This window comes from Podarcis cretensis (assembly GCF_951804945.1).
Source record: "Podarcis cretensis genome assembly, chromosome: 13".
Classification (NCBI taxonomy): domain Eukaryota; kingdom Metazoa; phylum Chordata; class Lepidosauria; order Squamata; family Lacertidae; genus Podarcis; species Podarcis cretensis.
In genome coordinates, this window is record NC_137182.1 from 4,037,567 (window position 1) to 4,057,943 (window position 20,377).

The 20,377-nt window shown below is 41.6% G+C and overlaps 1 protein-coding gene and 1 long non-coding RNA gene across 3 annotated transcripts; one reads left to right on the forward strand and one right to left on the reverse strand.

Annotated features, from left to right (window-relative positions):
- Positions 1-90: 90 nt before the first annotated feature.
- Positions 91-15,479, forward strand: TRIP13 (thyroid hormone receptor interactor 13). 2 transcript variants are annotated; one of them, XM_079949781.1, is made up of 14 exons: positions 91-238; positions 1,093-1,199; positions 1,925-2,090; positions 2,493-2,622; positions 3,677-3,732; positions 6,994-7,084; positions 7,486-7,558; positions 8,338-8,401; positions 10,238-10,324; positions 10,679-10,785; positions 11,312-11,465; positions 13,402-13,514; positions 14,705-14,774; positions 15,082-15,479. In XM_079949781.1, the coding sequence occupies exons 1-14, from the start codon at positions 131-133 to the stop codon at positions 15,175-15,177; spliced, it is 1,422 nt and encodes a 473-aa protein (XP_079805907.1). In that variant the 5' UTR covers positions 91-130; the 3' UTR covers positions 15,178-15,479. The 2 variants fall into 2 exon arrangements, with proteins under 2 accessions (XP_079805907.1, XP_079805908.1); XM_079949782.1 differs by having other exon boundaries at positions 102-238; positions 1,097-1,199.
- A 1,474-nt stretch (positions 15,480-16,953) lies between these two features.
- On the reverse strand, positions 16,954-17,942 carry LOC307201191. The gene is made up of 2 exons (XR_013832632.1): positions 17,809-17,942; positions 16,954-17,619 (listed from the first exon to the last, which is right to left on the reverse strand). It is a non-coding gene; the product is annotated as an uncharacterized lncRNA (long non-coding RNA).
- Positions 17,943-20,377: the final 2,435 nt, after the last annotated feature.

The following is a 20,377-nucleotide window of genomic DNA, read 5'->3' on the forward strand; positions in this document are numbered from 1 at the left end:
GGCGTGGCCGGAAGTGACGGAAGCGTCCCCGGCCAGGAAAGAGGAAGCACTTTCCCCGCCCGCCTTCTCGACCCAGGCCGGAAGGGGGCGGGGCCGGAAGTGACGGAACTGGGAGGCGACGCGGCCGGGGATGAGAAGGGCGGGAATTTCGACTTTGGAGGCTGGAAGGCGGAAGGAAGTGGCGAGAGAAGCCCGGAGAAGCCCCGGCCTCTCTCTCTCTCTCTCTCTCTCGGTCGAGGTGAGGCCCCCCACCATATAAATGGAAATAAATAATAAATGGCCAGTAATAATAATAATAATAATAATAATAATAATATAACGTTGTTGTCGGGAGCTGGTGGTTGCTTTGTTTTATCTATCTATCTATCTATCTATCTATCTATCTATTTGTCATCATTAAATTTGAATGCCTCCCTTGACCCAAAGATCACAGGGCGGCTCACAACATGAAAACACAGAATATATAAAAAAAAACATCAAGGAAGGCGAGGATTCCCCCCCCCCAAGCACTTCAAATTACTTGTCTAAAAAATGAACCCAGAAAGCTTAACGTTATTGTCTTAACACAAGCGATATTTTGGTAATATAGATGATAGCATCTGTATTATTGTGGGGAAAGTCACATTACATGTGTTGCCTGAACTCGGCCAGCCTAAATTTTTCATAACGATGCCATTGGTATTCAGGTTGCTTTGCTACTTCTAGACGACTCCTAGACGACTCCTCAACCACATTTTTTTGGGGGGGTGTTGTACCTTTGTGTACAAAAATTACATCTCATGAATCACGTACAAGAGGAAACAAAAGGGGGGAGATAGCTCCATATAGTTTATCTATTTCTGTTATGTGATCAGTTATTTTCTACCTTTCAGTCATACTCCTCAGATTGAACATTGCAATTCTACCATCATTTTCTACATATTTATTATCACAGTTGCTTTGACGTGAATGATATAAATAATATAAATTTGATAGAATTGACACTAGGGTAGAAGGGGAAAATGAGCACTACAATAAACCAATATTTTTACAGTTGACAATGAGGATCTCCCAGATCTTAGACATAGTATAATGTCTATTTATTTTTTTCAGTTAGGTTTCTATGAAATGGACAAAGCTGCAGGTGACTTAAAACTGGATCTTCACAATGGATGCGAATCCTTGCAGATACATGTAGAAGTTCATCAAAAATCAAACAGGTTGGTGTAAAAATTTCCATTTCATCCTCACTTGCAGCAGAATGTCATGAGCTGCAGCGGGGGGGGGGGGGGGAACAAACAATAAGTCCCAGAAGCTGACTAGACATGGTGGGGCTCAAAACCATGTGTAGATCTCATCCACACTGTATAAAAGGTTTAGAAAAAACAGCCTTATTTCTTAATGAAGTTGTTGCAAGTTCTGTGAGTTGCCTTATACAGATCATTGGTCCCTCTATCCCCCAACACTTCAAGATAACTTTCAGAGATACTGAAAATTGCACATAGGACCTTCATGCAACGTAAATGATCTGCCACAGAACTTTGCTATCTCCCGCATTCTAAATATTAAGGAAATCGTATTTTCAGGAGGAGAATCAGTTACGTTGGTAACTTTTCTTACTTTTGTATACTTGTGGCTAAAAAGCGTATTTTCACCTGTGCCCATTTGGCTGATGGCAGGGGACCTTTCCTCTGTACAGTTACAGTGAAGCTTAGTGCATGAGGTTTAGGCAGGTAGATTTTGTTTTATTATTTCCTCTTTCTGCAGGCCCTTCAGCTGAGAGCAGCTTGCTCAATCCCTTGTAGGATACCATAATCAAGAGTGTGAGGGTTCGCTGCTGGGCATACTTTTCACAGCCTCTGAGTGGGTGGGGTCTCCTTGCACCGAGTCTTTTCTAGCTGTAATGGTTATGCCTGAAGTTATGATGTTTTTCTCTTTTACCCAGCACTGCAAAGAAAGAGGATATCAAACTGGGTGTCTTAAAACTACTAGAAAGGCATCCTGTTGTCTTTGGTGATTACAAATGGACTGAGTTTGATGATTATTTCCTGACAAATAATGTGCAGTCCATTGCAGTTGTGGACACAGAGCTAAAGTTGAAGGAAAGACAGGTATTACCTTACGGCTTACCTTATTCAAAACTTATTGGGGGAGGTGGAAGGCTGCAGCTTGTTACTATTAAATAAGATCATGAAAGTGGAAGTAATGTCCACTACAATTGCTGTTAAGTGTATTTGTTTGGATCATGAATGCTTTCTGCAACCCAAATTCCCCCATATTGTTGTTTCCCCTTTTCCAACTGCTACTTGCATGTATAGATGAGGGCTTATTTGCTATAATTCATGGCAAGTTTAGTTAGACTAGGCCAGACTCCTTTGAAAACCACCTCAGACAATTTTTACCACCACTTGAGAAACTGGACACTTTACCTTGCTTTAACAAAAGTTATCTTAAAAGATGTATCCAGGTTGCTTGCCAGAGAGTTCTCATGTGGTTTTTCCTCTTCATAACAGGCAATAAATCTGAGTAAGTGCAGCCTTTCCATTCACATTTTTCATCTCGGTGAAGAAGGGCCCAGTGCTGAAAATCTGGAGGCAGAGGATGAGAATATTGTTGCAGCTAATCACTGGGTGTTACCAGCAGGTATTTTAAAATTATTTATAGTTTTTAAGATTGTCCTGATGGGGTTGGAACAGCATAGGATTAGAATGTACTAGTCAAGAGGAAGTAGAAGGATGGTTTGATTATTTATGTGGGCAGGGACAGATTTAGATCAAAACTGTGTTGGGAGCAAGCAAGACATTGAAAACAGCATAGAGCACTAAATTAGAGTACATTGGTCCTGCCACTTACTTGTAATGGGGGTTTGAGCCCCATGTTGGGTAAAAGATTCCTTGGACTAGATCAGGGGTTGGCAAGGTTTACATCGCCTGGGCTGGTTCACTCCAGCGGAGATCCCTCCGTGGGCCAGATTGCGGGCGCGTGTGAGTATGCACACCCACGATTTCTGGCGTCTGCGCATGCGCAGACACAATTTCCAGCACTGCGGAAATGAGTCCCTGTGCCATGCTGCGCCAGGGACTCAGTTCGGGGGCAGCTCGTGGTCCAGTTAAACGACCCCCTTGGGCTGCTTGTGGCCCATGGGCCTTAGGTTGCCTACCCCTGGACTAGATTATCCTAGTGCTCCCTTCAAACTTTATGATTCTACGATTGCAGCTATGTATGAAAATAAATGAAGAGCGAGAGGAGTCCTAGATCTCACACAAACTTCCCAGAGCCCAATAAGCAAAGTGGAGGGCTCAAAAAGTTCTTTCCATGACTTGACCCAAATCACCACGTGATTAGATTGCAGATGGGGAATCTTTGACCCTCTGGATGTTGCTGGACCACAACTCCTGTCATCACTGCCCATTGGTCATGCTGGCTGGGGCTGATGGGAGCTGGAGTCCAGCAACATTTGGAAGGGAACAGGTCCCACACCAAGGTTGAAATGCATCATATTGTTTTAACCGGAATAAGAAATATTATGTGATCCTATGTATGTGTTCATTATGTTCAGTGCAAAGAATACAGAACTATTTTATTAAGTTCCCAGCAAAGTTGGTGTAATTCATTAAGTAGCAAATGGGTTTCAAAATGATATTTTGATTAGCAAAACCACACATTGGAAATGATGTATAATGGTTCTATGTTTCAGTTGAATTCCATGGTCTATGGGAGAGCCTTATTTATGATGCTGAGATAAAATCAGATGTAAGTTGAAAGTATTAAGTTTTTATCTGGGATATAAACGGTTCTTCATTGTAAACTTTCACTGCACTAGATGGGTTGTCCATTCTTACTCAGGCTTGTGTCAAGTTCAGAAGCAGTTTGTTTTTTATAAAAAAATTATTAGTTTTCAATTACAGTCCAATAATAGTCTCATTATAACAGTACCAATTTATAATACAATTATTAATACCAATCGTTCAAATACCCAGTTATATAATTTAGATAAAGTGTTCCCCTGCATGCTAGATTTGATGATTTTCTTTATTTCTGCATTCCAAAATCTTATTAATTTCAGTTACATTATGGTCATAATAATAATCCCTTATACAACAACTGCAATATTAATAATTTCTATTTGTGTTGACACATTAAATGATTTATAAAACTACAAGTTAGGAACTCAAACTATATCCTTGTTCTTCCTGTGTGGCAATTATTCTGTCTGTGGTGTTTCTTCATGACCTTGTAAGATGTTATATCTTTTCCCTCCCCAATTGTTGCTATTATCTTTTTTTTTTAAAGAATATTTATTAAGGTTTCCGAAATTAATACAAAAACAAGAAAAACAAAAAAAACCCCACAAAAAATAACAAAAATACAAAATTAAAAAATGATTAAAACAAATACAATTTCCATTACTTATTTCCATTAACTTATTTCTCAGACCTCCTCTCACCTCCCCTTCTTGTATTCCAATTTAAATTATTAATTCAGCAAATCCTTATTATCCAAATTTAAACATCAATACTTAAACATCATTGCTCATTCTTCAACATTTTTCCTAAAGTCGACCAAAATTTCCCTTCCACGGCTATTATCCGTCATGCAATAGGCAGTGCTGATATCCCATTGTTGTTCCAGAAATTTCTCCATCGCTCCATCCCATGCTTCGTAGATAATCTGTTTTCACCATTTGCCCTCTCAGCCTGGGAAGAAGAGCGGTCTGTCAAACTGTAGTTCACAGACTCCTTTCATCCTTCCTTCCAACTGAAGATATATGAGCAATTATACTTCCAATTAAATTAAATTCCAAGTCCTCTTAGCATTAGTCAGTTCACTCCACAAATAATAAAGGATGGGGAAGAGTCAGCTCTGAGTTTCCATCGTAAACCTTTTGCAAAATACAGCTTCCCTCCATTTTTCCTTTTCTTACACATACAGTTCTGTTTGATGCTATATTCCATATTTATAATCCATTTTTTTCCATCCTTGCTTGTACAAATATAATTTGAACTAACATTCAGAGGAGCATTGCCAAATCATAAATGTAGAGAATAAAACTTTAAATAAAGAAACCGTAGGCTCCCCTCACACATGTTTTGCACCAAATGAAGTCTTATCTCAAGTTCAAACCTTAAAGTCCTTGCAGTTGGTTTGTTCAGCAGTTTGTGATCTCCTCTCTTATAGCATGCTCCTGTACTTTAGTTCAATTAAGCTCTAATTAATAGGAGAACCTCTGCTTCTTAATGGAGGTGTCAGAGGGTTTTCAGCGGGCAAAGTGCTTTTGCACTGGGCATCCAATGCCAGAGCGAGAGCCAGGTACCGAGATGAATTGCGAGTGAAGCCTATTCCCTGGAGGGAATTTGTAAGGACTATTACCCTCAATAATCCTTCTTTTTTCTTTGCCAACAATCTCCCACTGTCATGGAGGCTGCCTCCATTAAGGCAGAGTGGAAGCCAGGTTCAGAAGCAGTTTAGATTGATTTGGTTTGGACTGCAAGGAGTGACCACAAGGAGTTTTGCAGCTTTCAGTGCCATTTTTGTTTAACTGCAGCTTGTCATTTCGTCCAAACCAGGACAGAAATTTCCCTACCACCATAGAAAATGAGCTTATCACACAGATAATCCACCCATTTAAAAAACAAAAAATGTGATTGGAAAATACAGCTTTAAGGGCTGCTCCTGGAAAAACTGCTTCTGTTCCTGGACCAGTTTTGTTATTTAGTTGCATTTCCTCTCCTTGTTTCTTTCCCTTCTGATTCTATGGATTTTAAATTTCTCCAAGCTGCTTGTAGTGGTGCTATTTATGTACAGATTGCTCTGGGATTTTGCATGGCTTCTGTACACATAGGTTTATGCAAATGAGAAATATAAGTAGTTTTGCATAATTCCTAAACATTCTCGCTGTTTGTTGAGGATTTATGCTTCCTTTAGGGTCCCCATTAGTTTTAAACACCTGTACATTGCATTTAATGAGTTTCCAAAAGTATCCTCACCTGTCCTGTTCTGTCCCCTCTCCATCTCTACTGTAGTAGTCAGTGTTCCTGTACCACTTGGAAATAGTCCCTTGGTCCCCATATGTTGATCTTTCATCTTGAGGACTGGAGTAGCTAACAGTGCAATGCTCTCTCTATATATGCAGGTATAGGATCACAGTTTAAAGTTGCACTATTGATGGGAAGAGTGAAAAGCAGGATGTCCAGGTGGCACTGGGGATGCTGAGCAAATTAATTAGTTATGCCTTTGTTTTAAATTTTGTGCTATCCATAAGTTGACTAGTAGAAAACTTTGCAGGCTAGCAATTTTTTACTGGCTTGAAAACAAGACTTGAGTATGGAATCTCTATCTTCTTACTAGCCTTCCCGCTGTTTAGACTCCTAAATAGCTGGGCATGGATCCCACTGCATTAACATAGCAATTGAACAATATTTTTGTTATGCACAAGTTAATTGATTAGGTATATTGGTTCAAAGTGTCCAACTTGTTTGCTGGTGTGCAGGAAAATGTCTTGCAAGATCCTTACGCAGTTAATCATGGTAAATGAGAAATTGCCTGTGACTCTTCCAAGGAAAAAAGTCTTCTGAACACGATTGTTTTCCGAAAGGGATGCAATATTACATTAATATTTCAACAGACCGTTTTAGGAATGTCTTCCAGAAAAGACACAAGACATTAACAGCAAACAAAAAACACAACAAATAGTGGAAATGAATGTTTGTGCAAGCGTTATGTAAATATATTGAAAATTCCAGAGGTAGCAGGATATCTGACAAATTTCACAGCTATAGGTGTTAGTTTTTATTGCCTGCTCATCTTGTGTCAGCAGGAAGTCTTGTGTTATTTGCCTACAAATACAATACTGGGTTCTGATGTTCCAACGTGGTGGTTACTGTTCACACCTCCTTTTTGCCATCATTGAGAAAAAGAGAGTGCTTCATTTTTTAAAAACAACTGACTAATTCAGTTATAATGTGGAATTTTATTTCTCTCCCCCCACCCTTTTCTCTCTCTCTGCTCAATTAGCTATTAGATTATGTGACTACAACATTACTGTTCTCTGACAGAAATGTCAACAGCAACTTGATATCGTGGAATAGAGTTGTTCTGCTGCATGGTAAAGTTTAAATTTTGCTGTTTTATACTGGACTGAAGTACTAAGTACTTATAGCCTTTATATAGCACCCTTAAAGTGTTGAAAGTACTTCACATGTCTTGGCCTCATTTGTATGTGACACATAGCCATGGTTTACTTTAACCATGGTTTGTGGTTGTTGAACCAAACCACAAGTTAGTGTATATTTTAATGTACGAAATGAGTCTTAAAATACTAGACAGAAGTAAATTGCTTCAGTTTCATCAAACATGTGAAGCATGCAAAGGCCAAAACCTCACTTTAGTTGGAGATGATGATTAAACTTGTTAGCCCCTGCTTTTGGGGGGGGGGGGAGTAACTCAAAGCAACTTACAAAATTAGGTATGTGTTCAATACTTAAGTTTTCTGTACTTTAATTGCAGGTCCTCCAGGAACTGGTAAAACTTCACTATGTAAAGCACTGGCCCAGAAGCTGACTATTAGACTTTCTCATAGGTAATTCAGATAACTGTTTGGTATCTTAAAAATTAAAATAGTACCTAGTCTAAGAGCTCTGCTTTTCAAAAGTAGACTATTCTTGTGCTATGCAGCTCCTTTCCATTTTCCTGTGACTTGCAGGAGAGAATTTTCCAGCAGATTGTTCCTCGGACATCTTCCCTCTGTTTTGTGCCTCTTGACTGGCAAGATGAACTCTTGGGTGGAAGAAATTAAAAGCAATGCTATACATTTGTATTAGAAAGTGAGAAAATATTATGCCCCAAAGTAATTGAAATAACTTAGCTATTGAAATTCTAAATTATTTAACAAATAATGATAGGTCGAGCACTTTTTATAATGACAAGTTGGGCACGTTTTCAGTGGGGATCTAAGAACATACCTAGGTGCTTGCAGCTTTAATGGGAAAGTTAACAGGCTGGATCATGCTGCGTGAACTTAGATTTCACCAGGGTCCTTGGGGAAATGCCGTTACGGATAAGGTGGAAACATAGGAAGTTGTCCTGTGCCGTCAGAGCATTTGTTCGCCTCACTCAGCATTGTTGACAGTGACTCCCCAGCGTTGCAGACTCCCCGCTCTGCCTGCAGATGCCACTGAGGACTGACCCAGGGACCGTCTGCAAGTGGAACATCAAGCTGCAGCTCTTGCCCTCGACTTAATTTCACTTTCTGCAGGGTTATCGCTGCACTCCTGGACTTTTCCCTTTGAGCTATATGAGCACCAGCAGCATTAATGATTCTCCTGCTTTTACTGAGGTGATTTTTCACTTAAATTTTAGATATCGCTATGGACAGCTGATAGAGATAAACAGCCATAGCCTCTTCTCCAAGTGGTTTTCTGAGGTAAGTATTTATGCAACATTCTTAGCGGTTTTGTGATTCGGAGAATGTTTCTTGCCTATGCAGTGGTTTAATGATGCTGTCGAATTTGTCCAGTAGCTAGGGTTCTTATGCTGTGTTTTAGCACACCGTTCTTTTTACTTTTTGGTGTAAAAGTAAATACTGTATCCATGAGCCTGATGCAGAGAAAATAATGTTCTCCAGCACAGCCCTTTAGACAAAATGAAGTGGATTGTGGAGATTGTACAAAAAGGGAGCTACCTCATGCGACAACGCACAGTAAGAAAAATTGCAGAGGCTTAATGTGGAGTGAATGGCTAACCCTCCTTTTAGCACAGGAACCCCGTCCTTTCTCCAGCCTTCTGCTTCTTTCACCACCAGGATATCTCTGCAACATGTACTTGGTCTATTGCAGTAACTGACAACCTTTTAGGCCACATTTGGATTTCTGAGAAAGTGCCACGGATACTACTCCCTCTAGTCGCTGCTCTTCCCCTTCCCTCGCTTGGATCAGGCCTCTCTGAGAGACAGAAAACATGCACACACAACACTTTTTTTTGAAAAAAACCCCACATTTCTAAATATATTGACAAAGTTGTGTCAAAGTATATAAAGCAAAATTATTAGTTATAACAGATATGCAATGATTGTGCATTGCTTAGATTGGTGACCATGAGTAAAATGTATTTTGTATCAGTAACAATAAGTATTTATAGGAATTTTTAGGAAGGGGGTGAGGAAGAGAAGAAGGAAGAAAATAAAATGTGTACTTCATGTACGCCAACTGTGCTGTAAGCCTTGGGTTCTGTTCTATCATATACCTCATTATTTGTGTAATCAATAAAGACACATTGGGCTACATAAAAATTATCATGTTTCTTTTGACCTCTTGCTTCTTTAATTTTTGCGACAATTTTTCCCAGTAACACGGTTTGGCAAATTGCTGGTTCATGAGTAACAACTGTAACGATTTCCATGTCCTGACAATAATTGTTCTTGCAGTGGTTAATAGATGTATTATGAGTTCGTTGTTCTAATTTGCAACATTTTGTGGTTCTCCAAGTTCAGTAGTGCTAGTCAGGGGGACTGTCTGCCTTGTAATCAAAGGTATTTCCATAAATACAAGGGATCTGCGTAAAGCCTGGATCCAATAGAACTACTCTGAATCCTGAAAAGCACATAGAGCTGAAAAAGGAAGTGGGAAAGAGTGTCCGCCTTCCAGCTTCCTTTGGTGCTATGTTCTTTTCCCGGAAGAAAAAGTTAACAGCCTTCACCACCTAATATCTGGTGAGAGAGAGGTTTTATGGCTGATTTAGCATATTGTCTAAGACTGCAATTCTGTACTTGCTTACCTGGGAATAAGTCCAACTGAACACAGTGGATTGTGGTGCTAGAAGAGGAACAAAGCAGGAAACCTATCTTACCTTCTCCTAAAACCACAGAGAAGGAACTACAATGGGAACAAATCAGCAACTCTGCCTGATGCTCCCTGTTAGCAAAAAATGTTTGTTCATTCTAAGCCAGATGGGGAACACTGTGTGTACAGTCTCACCTGCAAATTCCATGAGTATCCTCTGCCGCCTAGGCTTCTTGGAGGAGGAAGGCCCCATCTGCCACATGGCCCTGCATCCTGCTAGAATGTTAACACCCCTTTTCAGGTTCTCCATCATCCCCACCAAGGGAGGTTGAGCCCACAGGTCAAGAACAGTTCTGTTTCTGCTGCCAGTGTAGCTGTTGCCCATGTTTGGTCACCAGAGGGGATTGTGAATGTGCCAAATGGCAAGACTGGGAGAGCAGAAAGGAATGCATTATTTTATACACATCCATTTTTTTTCTCAGAGTGGCAAACTGGTTACCAAAATGTTCCAGAAGATTCAAGAATTAATTGATGACAAAGATGCCCTTGTATTTGTACTGATCGATGAGGTATGACCACAGCATCATTTTAAATGTTAAAACATTGGCTGCATTACACTTCTGGGTCATGGTGGGAGATAAAATGACAGAAGGGGCAAATTTGATTGGCAAGAAGATTATCATATTTTAGCATAACTTATTTTTAGTCCCTTTTTACATTTATGATAATGGTGTTTGAGAGTTGCTGTAGATGGCAACTTAGTTTAGGAAAGTCCTAAATGTGACTGACTGAGTTGTTTTGCATGGATGCCTCCTGAATGTAGAACAGAGTAGCTGTACACACATTAAATACATGTGCTACAGTAATTACTGCTCTTAAAAATCTGTGAGAGAGCTTGTTTTGTTTGTTTGCTTTTGTTTAAGGTGGAAAGTCTCACAGCAGCACGTAGTGCTTTTCGGGCAGGGACAGAACCTTCTGACGCCATCCGGGTTGTAAATGCAGTCTTGACACAAATCGATCAGATCAAAAGGTAACAAGCTACATTTATAACTTTTTCTGGAAGGGTATAAATTGCCTAGGAACAACTGAAAGGCACAAAAGCAAAGGAGCTACTTTACAAGATCTGATTAGTAGGTCCTAATAAGGCAATGTTTATATCCTCCCATCTGGCATAAAATACGATCAGATGATATTTGCCATTCTTACAGGATAATTGCCCCATCCAGGTTTCATTGGAAAGCGTCCAGATTCATTTGTCCAGTTCTGAGTGGGTCCCTTTAGTTGTTGAGGCAGTAGGTATCCCCACAAGACTGATGTGCAGTCCCAGTGTCCTTTGGAGTCCTCTAAACCTCAGCTTTCACCTTTTATATTCAAAGTACGTTCTTAGCTATTGTAGTCGCAGAGTGGCATGGCAAAAATTTCAGATTAAATCCTTCAGGTGCAGTCACCAGCAATGTACCCAAGAGGCTATCAATGCAAATGTAACTGACAGTGGAAACTTTCAAGTGTTGAACCTATGAAATGAGTGTTACAACATCTGTGTGTGTTTCTTAAAGGTATCCTAATGTAGTTATCTTGACGACCTCAAATATCACGGAGAAAATTGATATGGCCTTTGTGGACAGAGCTGATATCAAGCAATACATTGGCCCACCTTCTGCTGAAGCAGTGTTCAAAATATATCTTTCTTGCTTGGAGGAACTAATGAAGGTAAACTCTCAGAAGCTCTTATCATCCACATTGTATCAAATCCTTACAGGCACGACTGGCATCCTAGAATTCCAACAAAACATTAGAACATGGGCCCTCACAGTAGAACGCTGTGTATGTGTGAGACTGTTAGGATATAGTTCCGTTCCACCTTTAGAACAGATGTGTGGATTGTTGTATGTCACATGTCTGTTTACTTCCAGCACAGTCTGCTGGGAACTTCCGTTGTATATTGCTTTTGCTATGCTGCTGTTTGCTTGGACACGAAGGGAAGCAGACATGTTTTTCCTTTGTTCCTGATGCTGAATAAATGCCTGTAAATATGCTTACATATGGGACACGGGTGGCGCTGTGGGTTAAACCACAGAGCCTAGGACTTACCGATCAGAAGGTCGGCAGTTCGAATCCCCGCGATGGGGTGAGCTCCCGATTCTTGGTCCCTGCTCCTGCCCACCTAGCAGTTTGAAAGCACTTCAAATTGCAAGTAGATAAATAGGTACCACACTGGCGGGAAGGTAAATTGCATTTCCGTGCGCTACTCTGGTTTGCCAGAAGCGGCTTAGTCATGCTGGCCACATGACCCGGAAGCTGTATGCCGGCTCCCTCAGCCAATAAAGCAAGATGAGTGCCGCAACCCCAGAGTCGGCCACGACTGGACCTAATGGTCAGGGGTCCCTTTACCTTTACTTATGCTTACATATGCCTCTGTCTGCCACTTCCATTGTGAAAAGTTATTCACTCTGCTGATTAGAGCGTTCTCAGTCTCTGAAGGCTTTTGAGGCTCGAGTCGCTGATAGATGCTGTTCTGAGAACCGTAGTTCGCCCGGCTGCTGGCCGGCGGTTGGAGCCAGCTGGGGGCCTGCCAAATGCCCCCGCCTCCCTGGACGCATCCCAACAGAGACTTCAAAGCCCTCTTTGCTTAAGCAGGAGGCAGCCCCAAGTCAGTGCAGAGGGGGGTGTCGGTGACGCCTGCCTCCTCTAGCAAGTGACAGTGTGGTCAGGCTGGCTCTGCTTCCCCCTGGCTGTGAGAGAAGGTGGGGTTTGCTGAGCTGTCCGCTTGGGTGCCCAGGCTTTCTCCACCTCCCATCCAGCTATAAAGGGAGGGCTATCTTGTGGTCACCTGCCACCTTCTGAGGGAAGGAGGAGAAAAGGACTGGGCAGCTGCTGAAGCTCAGCAGAGCCATGAGGAAAATCCTAGGGGCACCTCAACTCTCTCCCTTTTTCTCAGTCCTGGAATAGGGAAGTCATTGTTCCCTTTGAATGAGCAACCTGACCCTTAAAGGAAATGGAACACATTCCTTCTCTCCACCCCACATGAGCCCAGAGCATCTGTCTCAGAGCAGAGGGAGGGAGGCCTCAGCAGTTCATTTCTGCCACTTTTCAGGGTTTTAAAAACCTTTGGGGTTTTGTTTAAAAAAATCTGTTTCTCCATACCTTGGTGTTTACATACCTTGAGTATGTTTGTTCCTGTTGTTGCTTTTCTGCTTACAGATGTTTGATTATCGTTGTTCCGTCATTTACCTCTGAATGCTCATTATATTACTTACCTGCACTAGATATTGGTGAGCTACTAGTAGACAGCATGTGCGGAGTTTTTAAAATAAAGAATATAATTTGTTTTTGGGTTGTAACCAGGGCCCCCAAGGTGGTATACAAAACATTCAAACAAACCAGATTGAGAAAAGAACAGTGTGTGTGTGTGTGTGTGTGTGTGTGTGTGTGTAAGCAAAACTCTGAGGAGTGGAATAACCTCCACAATCTGCAAATCATTAAGAGCTGTGTGGAACAGACATTGTTTCCAGTCTCACCTCCCTTGGGAGGGAGTTCCAGTTGGAGTGAGGCTGTGTATTCCCCCCAACCTTTTTTATGTTTTGAGTAGTAATGCACTTGTGAGATTTATACATATTCTTACAGATAAGATCTTTTCCCTCCCAAGTGCCAGATAATATATCCTCGACAGCAGCTGCTGACACTCCGTGAGCTGGAGGTGATCGGTTATTTAGACAGTGATGTGTCAAAACTGAGTCTCATATTGAGAGAAATTTCAAGGTAAGATTCCTGGTTTCATTTAATCTGTCTTTTAATTTTACCCTCACTTGTAAAGTGAAGGTTGTGGTTCTTCACTTACTCTCCCATGAAATCAAATGCTTGTGTTTTCAGAATACAGGCCAAAGTGAGAAATTCTCCTCTGCTGTTTCTTGATGGATCTATGCAGGTTTAGTACTTTTGGGGGGTAAAATAAGCAAATAATGCTGCTTCTAATAGGGTAATAAAATTCCATGATTTTTAATGAGCTTTTTGCTAGAGGAAAACTATTATAACTTAGTGCAGCACTGAAAATGCAAATGCTTATGGCAAGTATGAATTGAGTCCAGGTGACCCAGAAGGGGGAAGCCTTTCCAAAGGGAAATTAACTGGTCATCTTCTTCCACCTGTGGTCAACATGTTTATGTGGGCCACTGCATTTTATGGTCTAGGACAGGCTTCCTTAACCTTGGCCCTCCAGATGTTTTTGGCCTACAACTCCCATGATCCCTAGCTAGCAGGACCAGTGGTCAGGGATGATGGGAATTGTAGTCTCAAAACATCTGGAGGGCCGAGGCTGAGGAAGCCTGGTCTAAGAGCTTCTGTGATCTAAGGCTAGTTCTGCCCTTTTTCTTGATATTTCATCACTCTCTTTCTCAGGGAAAGTAGATTTGTTTTGTGGTGTTTGAATAACTTTCTAAAATAATTAATAAACATTCAATAGTGAACAAGAGTTGCTGCGCTTTATCTGCAAAATGCCTTTCCTTGTCACAAAGTAAATTGCAAGAATAACAAAAGGAAGACTTTTTTTCTTTTTAAAAAGTAAACCAGCTTTTCATGTCAAATATATCAAGGCATGTACCTACAAAAAGCATGGAAGAAGTCATCCTGGTTCTGGACAAGGCTTAGAACTCCTCCCCACTCCCAACATCTAAATATCAGCATACAGGGAAATTTCTGTAGGAAAACTGAGTTCCCACCTGCAATCTGAACAAGTACAGTCTTACTTACCTCACCCGCTCTTTGTGATAACTAGGTCTAAGGGAGACTCACTTCTGAACACCACAGCTGCTGACTACCAACAACAAGCGATGTTGTAGAAATCACCAGTCTCGTATCCTAATTTTGCTATTCGTAGCACACTTAGCACTTCCTTATGTACTTGTATTTGTGAACGTGAGCCTGATGCCTCTCCTGCTTCTGTATTAATACAGGAAAAGTGAAGGACTTAGCGGCCGTGTTTTAAGGAAACTTCCTTTTCTGGCACATGCACTTTACATTCAGGTAAGGCCCTGCTCCTTGTTCTTGTTACTGCAGGGGTGGGCTGTGGTCGCTTGCTGGCTTCCTCTGACCCAGGTACTTGGTGCCAACAGCACCTACTCTTTGTTGACCCATTTCAGGCTTCTGTATATGCCTTTTGGAACTTGCTCTAATGTATTTATTGCCCGTGGGCTTTCCCCCAGTTTTGATGGAATTTAGCAATTCACCTTCTGCTTGTAAAATGCTGATGCCATGGGGCCAGTCCCTCCCTCTCTTATGTGGTGGATACACTTACCTTGACACTGGTTTTACTTTTATTTTTTTATTCTAGTCACCTAACGTCACAACGACAGCTTTCCTTCAAGCCTTGTCACTTGTGGTGGACAAGCAATTTGAAGAAAGAGCAAAACTTGCAGACTGCGTTTGACAATTCTTCTTCCTCCTCCAGTGCTTGACTGAGTAGAACACTTCCATTAGTTACTCTGTTGTATTGTCTTTCTGCATGATTGTTAGGACTTATTAAGGAACCTGTAAAAACCTGAATAAGAAGAAGTAGGGAAATGTATAGTTTTTTCAATGATATGTTTCCAAGTGCAGTTTAGGCATAGAGACTTTATATACATTGAAGAGCTTTATTTCATTTGAGCTGTAAACCTGATTAATTCCTAAAAATAACTATTTTTGTCACTGTTCATGTACATTTTTTAAAGCTGTATTGGAAATTCTGCACTTTGTGTACCTGTAATTTGTATCATTTTCTGGTATTTTTTTGAACTAGAATATTGTCAACAAAATTAAAAAAACAAAATACTGCCGAAACAGATGTGCTGATTATGGGTGAGATCCAGCTTAGTCTTTCAGTCTGTTCTTTTGACCCACAAGATGAAATTCAGTGCATGTAAAGTACATTAAAAGCACAGAGACTAATAGGACAGATCATAAGACTAGGCATGTTTCTGACTTTTGTCTAATACAAATTGATCTCTAATCCTGACTACCTCAGACAGAAACTTGGCAACGGCCAAAGTCACACTGGGAATCTTATCGTCTAGTAGGAACTTGGCACAGAATTGGGCAGATTTACTTGGTAGATTTGCCATTAGTGGATTAATCAGATGTTGCTGGGCCTGTTTCTGTAGTCTACAGGACAGGAGAATGTTCTTCATGCATTCTGCTTCCTGATTAGCACATGCGAAATACGGGACACCAGCAAATCTTAGTAAAAGTCTATGATAATTGGCAACTGATCCAGCTTAGTATCTGCCTGCACAACGGGGCTTCTCCTCCCAGCTGCACCCCCCCCCCAAAAAAACAAGAACCTTGGAGCAGATTCTGGGCCTGTGTGGTGGGGCTGGAGGCGGGGGGAGAAGAGAAACGGGGGGTGACGTGCGAATGGCCAAGCGTCATTGGATGTCACCACCCCTAAGGCTTCCATAAAAAGGGTAAAGGGACCCCTGACCATTAGGTCCAGTCATGGCCGACTCGGGTTGCGGCGCTCATCTTGCTTTATTGGCCGAGGGAGCTGGCATACAGCTTCCGGGTCATGTGGCCAGCAGGACTAAGCCGCTTCTGGCAAACCAGAGCAGCGCACGGAAGCGGCGTTTACCTTCCCGCCGGAGCGGTACCTATTTATCTACTTGCACTTTGATGTGCTTTTGAACTGCTAGGTTGGCAGGAGCAGGGACCGAGCAACGGGAGCTCACCCCGTCGTGGGGATTCGAACCACCGACCACCTGATCGGCAAGTCCTAGGCAGTGTGGTTTAACCCACAGTGCCACCCGTGTTCCTTAAGGCTTCCATATTAGGCTCAATTCAGAAGACATCTTAAGGCAGCCCTGTTCAGGGAAGTTTTTAATATGTAATGCTGTACTGTTTTTAACACTGATTGGGAGCCGCCCAGAGTGGCTGGGGAAACTCAGCCAGATGGGCGGGGTATAAATAATAAATTATTATTATTATTATTATTATTATTATTATTATTATTATTATCATCTCTGGTGCTGAGCAACAATTGTCCCTGAGCAGACAAAGAAGCCCTGTGAAATGGATATAGGGAACACCCCCCCTTCCCCTGTGCTATTCAGTCTACCACAATTTAGCGATTGATATAAAAGGGCATAGGATCACTAGTATAATTACTGGGGAGACACAGAGCACTTTATGTTTCATCAGGTGAAAATGAAATGCTGAGTGTAAATGTTCATATTGGAAAAATGATCACGTTGGTTCTTCATTTACATATTTAACCCAGTGTATCTGGTACAGGCAGGGATTTGGTTTAGAGAATAACAGGAGGGCTAGCATGTATTTGTATTCACACCATTTTAATGTCAATCTAGTTGGTATTTAAAAAAACACTATATTTTAAAAGAAATTAAATTCTGATTTATTTATTTTTAGAAAAATCCAATTTAAATCTGGTTTTCATCCACCCTGTCAGACACAGACCCTTTAGCCTTAGGCTTAGGGCTTGTCCCTTCTCCCAGCTTCCAATCCTGTATGAGTTTCTTAGCACTGAGGCAGAAGAAGCACAGCTCATCCCAAAAGCTTTGTAATAGTCATGTGCAGCTACCCTTCTCAAAGCTCCTGGTCCCTTTCCCATTACTCCAGAAGTAGAAACTCCATCACAAGGCCTGATCCTCCATCCCAATCCACACTTTCTGAGTTGTGACTATGTGGTGTTAAGGAATCAGAATAGGTGGTGTGTTCATTTAGGTAATTCAATCATAACTACCCAGTAGGTAGAATAAGATGCGCTATAGTGTGTGGAGTTAGGTGAGTTCCCCGGGATGCGAAGACAAACTCCAGTGGATGGAGTGGAAGAGACTAATTCAGGGTCCAACGGTCAAGAAGACGGTTTCTGTATGTGCTGTATAGGGAAATAAAGGGCAGGTGAGATTCATCTACTTGGGAAAGAAGCCCATCTTTTTAATTTTTTTTGAATTTGCATTTTATTTATTTGTTAACATTCTTATATTACATCCCTAAACATTGTCATATTACATCCCCAGTAGACATTCAGAGTAATACAAGAAATATTATAAATCTGCTGGAATACCTGGATTTAAGAATAGATAAGCCGGCTGTTTTAATGGCAGTGGACACGGAGAAAGCCTTTGACAATGTATCCTGGAAGTTTATGAAGGGTATGTTGCAACCGGGAGCCCATCTAGGAGAAGGAAAACCACCTTCATCCTCCCCTGCCTTGTGGGATATCTTCGGGAGAAGAAAAGGCTCAGGAGTAAACCCGACACAAAAACAGCAGAGTCCCTAAGATGGTGAGATGGCGCCTTGTACACCTTCCCTCAACTCCCACAGCCAAGCTGGGGCCAAATGTATTGCTCCGCTTTCCTTTGGACCACATCAGCAAGGCTGAGAGGGAGGTCTTGATGTCTGGGCGGCCCAGGGACCTCCACACACACTGCCAGGCTTGCACCCCAAGGAGGACAGTTCTGTGCTATTAGCACAGCAGTTTGACTTCACCCCTGAAGGTGCACTCCATTGTCTCTTGAGACAGACAGATGCCAACAAGTGTGTGGATAACGTCTGTGGCATGATGTCAACTCTATACATTTTTATTCCAGCAAATCAAAAGCACATTAAGTTTCCTTCAAGGAGGTCTATCAAAGGACTTACTTCAAATGCGCTGAAGAGACGAGTGTTATCTGAGTCATTTGCTCCTGATTGTGAGTTTTCTGAGGGCAACATAACCTCACCTGCAGGAGGGCTTTTTTAAAGCAGGAACTGAAAAAACCTCAGGTGGGCTCCATTGCCATGATAAGAACAAGGGAGGTATTTGTGGTGAGTTCCAGCACCTCTATTTCTAGAAAAATAGCACTGACCTGCAGTGATATAAAGCTTGCCCTTTCAAAATTGGAATCTAAGTGATAAACTCTATTTGTTATAGATGAGTCACTTTCTCTTAACTATCATCTCTGCAACATGAGTGCTGCAGTTCAGGGCCCCGCTGGAAAACCTTTAATAAAGAGATGTCTCCAGAACAAACCTTTCCTAGATGGCTGCTTTTCCAACAACTTCTTGATAGTTATCCTTCAAAATTGGGGAGGGTGGGCAGCCTGGACTGTTATTCTATGTTCCAGTTGTTTGGCATGGTACCCTTGAGAACAGCCAACTTGGCTCCTTACCTCTCAGTTGTTTTTTGGGTAATCTGAGGTGCCACCCCAACCAGCCCACCTGGACCCAAATGATTACAGTTTAAATACAAGAGAGAAATGGGGGGGGACACAAGAGACAACTCACAAAAAGAGTGTGTGACCTAGTTTTGAAAACCATGGTCATGATATGATTAAGAGCAGCGCTTTTGGAGGGGACGGGACGCAGGGGTACGCATGCCCCTAAATATTTTGTGAATCTAACGGGAGAAGAAACTAAAAATTTAATTTTTGTTCAGTTTCTTCTCTAGCACTGTGAATCGTCAGTTCCATTGCTACCCCCAATGGCGGCCTCATTTCCTGTCATGGTGTTTCCTGAGTCTCAGATGGAATGAGAGTACCCCTAAACATTTTTTTAGAAAAAAGCACTGATTAAGAGGACAACTACTGGGTAAAGATCCAACAAACTTTAAATAATGAGCTGATTTTGTCTATGAAGAATGTGGTAACTGAGTTCGTGTGTGCTGAAATTTGGTCTATACACTAGGGTTATAACTTTTCAACCTCATGTTCCTGTAGCTTAGTTAGACGAACTTTTGCCTAAAAACAAAGGAATGAACTGTCATTTCCAAAGCTTTCGAAAAAGTCACCCCAAAATCAATAAATCAATTTTTGTATATGTAACTGTATAATGTAATATGCATAGTACAGTATGTATTATAATATAAGAAAAATAGATATTGCAAATTTTCTAATACAGTACTTGAATAATGTTTTGTACATTGTCCATCACTTCTTATTGCTTAGAATAAATTGAGGTTGCAGTTTGCCTTTGTTTCTGCTGCAAGCACCATAAAGTTCCCGCATCGCTTCGATTGCACATTTTTTCTATAGACCAATATTTGGATTCTTCTAGAACATTCTAAGGGGGACGCAGGTGGCGCTGTGGGTTAAAGCCTCAGCGCCTAGGACTTGCCGATCGAAAGGTCGGCGGTTCGAATCCCTGCGGCGGGGTGCGCTCCCGCTGCTCGGTCCCAGCGCCTGCCAACCTAGCAGTTTGAAAGTACCTCCGGGTGCAAGTAGATAAATAGGGACCGCTTACCAGCGGGAAGGTAAACGGCGTTTCCGTGTGCGACTCTGGCTCGCCAGAGCAGCGATGTCACGCTGGCCACGTGACTCGGAAGTGTCTCCGGACAGCGCTGGCCCCTGGCCTCTTAAGTGAGATGGGCGCACAACCCCAGAGTCTGTCAAGACTGGCCCGTATGGGCAGGGGTACCTTTACCTTTACCTTTAGAACATTCTAAACAGTTTTATGAAGTTCCTGACAGCTGTAAAAGTTCTAAACAGTTCCATAAAGTTTTTAAAAGTGCTAATACTTATGAGTAGTAACATTACATATACAGTGATTCCAACTTTTCATTTCGCAGTGACCTTTTTCTAAGCAAAAGTTCATCCCTTTATGATACAGGAAATCTTTTTTAAAAAGAGTCAAAAAGTTATAACCCTAATATACAC

Coding starts and splice junctions, on each gene's coding strand:
- TRIP13 (XM_079949781.1), top strand. CDS start 131: ATGAGAAGGGCGGGAATTTCGACTTTGGAGGCTGGAAGGCGGAAGGAA. Junction 3,733..6,993: donor ATGCTGAGATAAAATCAGAT/GTAAGTTGAAAG, acceptor CTGCTCAATTAG/CTATTAGATTATGTGACTAC. Junction 10,786..11,311: donor CAAATCGATCAGATCAAAAG/GTAACAAGCTAC, acceptor TGTTTCTTAAAG/GTATCCTAATGTAGTTATCT.